We start from the raw sequence: 4,532 nt of genomic DNA, 5'->3' as shown, positions 1-4,532 counted from the left end.
TATAAATGTTGTTTCTATATAAATGCTATTATGTATTTTTTATATGAAAATTTTTTGTCTCTTCAAAAATTATTTTTAAGCTGAGTCTTCATGGGAAGGAGTCTTGACCAAGATACACATGCCATCCGTCTCTCAATATCACACCATTCTCCTTCTCCACCCTCCACTCTCATAACACACTACTCTCCCAACTTCCCAAGTCCCATCCATTTTCTAATACACACCTCTCCTCTTTCTCTCTCTCTCTCCAACACATTCCCTCCTTCCCCATGGATCGTACGAGTTATTCCTGCGTTTGCGGCCAGAATCGTAAGTCCTTTCATTTTGAACACTATTTAATTCCTTCTCCCCTTTCTATATAGCGTTGTTATAATATACACTTGTTTTCGTTTTCCCCTTCAAACAGCAAGCATGTGCTATGCTTTTATAGGCGCGTGTGCGAGCCGCCTCCGCATGGAAGAGCTGTTCCATAAACCAGAAGATCAATGGAACCTGATTGAACTCGACGTCCACGATCTGGTCAAATCGGTCAAAGATTTCGACGACGTATTCTGGGCCCTCCAGTACATGGGCACAGTGGGAGTCAGGTCCCGACCTTTATCCCCAACCGGAGATGAAATACCCGGGTCCGAGTGGACCGGCCGGTTCAAAATCAAAGGCATCAGAAGAATCCCAAGAACCAAAATGGAGGAAGTGAAGAGCTACATCCGCGAGAAAGGCACGGTCTTAGCGACGATTCGTATCAATCTAGATTTTTATTCGGACTCCGTTGCGATGCCGTATGAACGTGATAGAAGCAGTCCAAGTAACGGTTTCCATAACGTGTGTTTGGTTGGGTACGATGATGGGAAAGGAATTTGGCAGTTTCAGAATAGTTTTGGTACGAAATGGGGAAAGAATGGTTTTGGAAAGATTAGGTATAATCGAGTTGTGCAGTATGTAGTGCCAATATTTATGAATGAAGAAATTCTAGATACTTATGAGAATGTTCAGCTGCCAAATGATCCTGCTCCTCCTCCTCCTCCTGTAGCTTCAACTTCTTCATCAAGTTCTTGTGAGCATCAAACCCGAACAAGGTATGTATGTGTAAAGTAACTGCCACGTTCTCTTCCTGTTATACTGCCGATATTGTGCTATTATGTAAAACTCACTTCATTCTTATCTTTTCAGATTTGGGCGTCGACATTAGTTCTATTCCTCCACAAGTTCGTTCTATGCTAGTTTTTATCTAATCTCATTAGTCTTTACTCTTTATCTTCTAAGGGGCGGTTTAATACAACTCTTGTTAAAATTTTAGTCCTGCTAAACGTTAGTTTGAGGACAACTCTTAAATTACAATTTGGATTTATGTAACCCTATTAAACTAGACATTCTATATATTTCAGATATTATAGACTCTATTTTATTATAAACTAGTGGTGCTAAATGTTAGTTTATCAGCTCAATTTATCCATTTTGCAATAATCACCATAAACCCTAAAAGAGGATAGCCAATCTACCAAGTATCATCATAGGACAAATGCACTGGCTACAACAAAAACAATTTCTAACTATAATTTTATTTTTAATTTTTCTCCAAAAAAAAATGTCAAGACATTAGATCTGGAAGATAATATTGGCCTAACTTGTAGGCTCCATATACATATAATCTGGTGTTCAGATGCATTACGATGACCCTAAAATAAAAATTAAATAAATGAAAGATATGTTTATCATGTTAGATGGATTGAATTTTGTAGACAGAAATTCTTTTTTTGGTTTGGTTGTTGGTGGGAAATAAATTTGTTTCGTCCAACATGACCATTTTGATGGACGCGCTTAGAAATGTTTCAGTTCAAAAATTGGACATTAGTATTTCAATGCATCAAGATCGTACCTAGTTTTTATCTTTTGCTGATCTAAGGGCTAATATTCAAGGGGTAAGTATGACACTGTATAGTGGTCCCAATCGGACTAGTCCCTTGACCTAAAATTCTTATAATTTTATCAAACTAACTTTATTATAAATCAAGTTGATAACTATTTTTATAATAGGAATTGATGTGGATATTTAGTACTAAAAAAATAAATTAAACTTTTTTTTAAGGTAAGTTCAATTTTCTAGCTCAATCCATTTTTTAGCGGATTAAGCAGGTAGCTCATTGGATTTCATCCTCTTTAGAACCCCTAATGATGGAAGTGGAAATGATAATAATAGACATGCGCATATGGTGTTTGAAAGAGATGCAGTGGTTACCGAAATTTAGCCTTGAAGAAGCATTACCAAAACGGAGAAGACAGTGAACCAATCTTGTAAAGATATTAAGGACTAGTGTCAAATCTTTGAATCACTTTATTTACTTGTGGACAATTTTTGCAAACTTGTTAACCAAGTTTTTGTTGCATCATGTTCGGTCACACGCTTCTTGATTCTCTGGATAGATTAGTATTATACTGTGAGAGGATATATATGCAACTTTGGAATAAATTAGTGTTATATTGGTATTCTTACGTTTATTTTTTTAAAAAATATAGTAGTATAATAATATTGTTAGTGATATTCTCACATTCTTTTTGAATTGAAAAATACAACAATATTTTTAGAGATAATATAATAGAACATCGTGAGTCACCATCAAACACACTAACGATGTCAATTGTCAACCCTCTCAATAGAAGCGTGACTTCTGTCATTATTCCTTGGCCGAATCTCTTCCTTCATGGACGTAGTCTTTGTTTTCACCTTAGGTGTTATAAATCAAAAAAAGGTGAATCGATAAAATAAAAAATTAACCATAAAATAATAATAAAATTATAAATAATAAAATTATAATAAAAAATATTAAAAATACTAATTTTTTCTTCTATTATTTTCTATGATATATGAACACGTTAATTTATTATTTATATTTATTTTTATTTGATTAAATTATTTGTAATTCTACTAGTTTAACATGAAATTTACATTTTTGTGAAATAAAAATTAATACAACAATAAAATAAACGAGTAATTATTATTAAATTTTATAATTTTTATTATTTTATTTAAAAAATTAAAAATTTACATTTTAACTTCTTTTTTTTGAGAATAGAGTATTTTTTAAGTCTTTTAGATTTTATCAGAAATCTACTTAAAAAATATTACATAATTGTTTATTACCTTTTAGTAAGGAGGTTTATAGAACAGTATCAGGGTTTTTTTAATGAAGAAAGTTGTCATAGTCTTTAATCTCTTCTCTCTCACCAGGACAAGTATCAACTTATCAGGTTTCTTCCTTTTCTCTCTCACCCGGATAAGATTACAATGTAAATGTGCGAGAGATGCAAGTGGAGGTAGTTTGGAAAACGAGAATAAACTGGATGAGGATCACAATGCTTGTTTATATTTTTTAAAATATTATTTAATATATATAAATAAAAAAAATTAATACCTTAAGCTATTTGTTTTTTCAAACTTAGCAAATGCCAATCAACACTTATTGCAAATCATCCAAAAATATTATTCAACTTTTTGATAGTGTCATTAGACTATTACTAAATTATGTGAATCTAATTTTTTTTAGTTCTTCTTCTTGTTAATTAGAATATGTTATATATTTTTTAATTAATTAAATAATAATTTTTAATCAAATTTGTTCACATTCAAATAATACAAATTTATTGAACGAACTTCAATAAAACAAAAAATGTTAAAATATCAATCTATGATTTTCGTGTTTTTTTCATTTTAATCAATCTAAACTTAATGATAAAACATACTTAACAAGTTAACAGCATGCATGTATGTATTCTCTCTATATATGTTAAGACAATTATTATTTTAATTTATTTAATATATATAAAAAAATTAACATTTATTTTGTGATAATGGAATATAAACACATTTTGATCTTTTTGTTTAAAAATTAATTAAATAAATAAATGCATAAAAATTATTATTGAATACTAATGGAGGACTTTTGAAAGATGAACAAGTGTATGTTCATTAGTGTTATAATAAATTTTCTTTTTTGAATCTATTAATTAGTATCAAAAGTTATTAAAAGTGGTATCTTATATAATCTCAAATCTTTATGAATTTAACTATAATCCAATCTTGTATTGCATGCACATTATTCCTCATAAGTGGTGAGGTAATCACATGCATTTCATAATAATAATGGCTATTTAATTAACATATAAATGAAATGTATCTGTCACAATGAATGATAAGCAAATTATAGACAAATTTTACTCTTAATTTTTAAAAAAATTAATTATCAATATAAAATATATATACATATACATAAACATACAGTGATTTGTTTTGATGATTTTTTTTGTGTTTATATAATTTTTTATTCTTTTTAAGAAATCAATGAAGTTGCTCAATTACAATCCATGATTAAAACTTAGATTTTGCCTTTTGTACACTGAAGGCATGAAATTTAAATTTAAAATTTCATATATATGTTAAAAGATTCAAACTCTTATCATCATATTATTTTGAGTGAATTACTCTGCTTAAACATTGTAAAATAATTATTACAAATTGCCCATATTTTGTAATTTTT

General features: G+C 29.6%; 1 protein-coding gene across 1 annotated transcript; it reads left to right on the top strand.

The window, feature by feature from the left end:
• Window positions 92-1,398, top strand: LOC107610579 (uncharacterized peptidase C1-like protein F26E4.3). The gene is made up of 3 exons (XM_016312615.2): window positions 92-309; window positions 407-1,076; window positions 1,171-1,398. Exons 1-3 carry the CDS (start codon window positions 270-272, stop codon window positions 1,187-1,189), a joined length of 729 nt encoding a protein of 242 aa, XP_016168101.1. The 5' UTR covers window positions 92-269; the 3' UTR covers window positions 1,190-1,398.

This window comes from Arachis ipaensis, chromosome B08, assembly GCF_000816755.2.
Source record: "Arachis ipaensis cultivar K30076 chromosome B08, Araip1.1, whole genome shotgun sequence".
NCBI classification, from domain to species: Eukaryota; Viridiplantae; Streptophyta; class Magnoliopsida; order Fabales; family Fabaceae; genus Arachis; species Arachis ipaensis.
Note: the sequence above shows the minus strand (reverse complement) of the source record. Positions and strands in the feature narration are given on the sequence as shown.

Excerpts from the sequence above, each read along its gene's own strand:
- LOC107610579 (XM_016312615.2), top strand. The coding sequence starts at position 270 with ATGGATCGTACGAGTTATTCCTGCGTTTGCGGCCAGAATC. Across the intron at positions 310-406 it reads CTGCGTTTGCGGCCAGAATC|CAAGCATGTGCTATGCTTTT; the intron begins GTAAGTCCTTTC and ends CCCTTCAAACAG.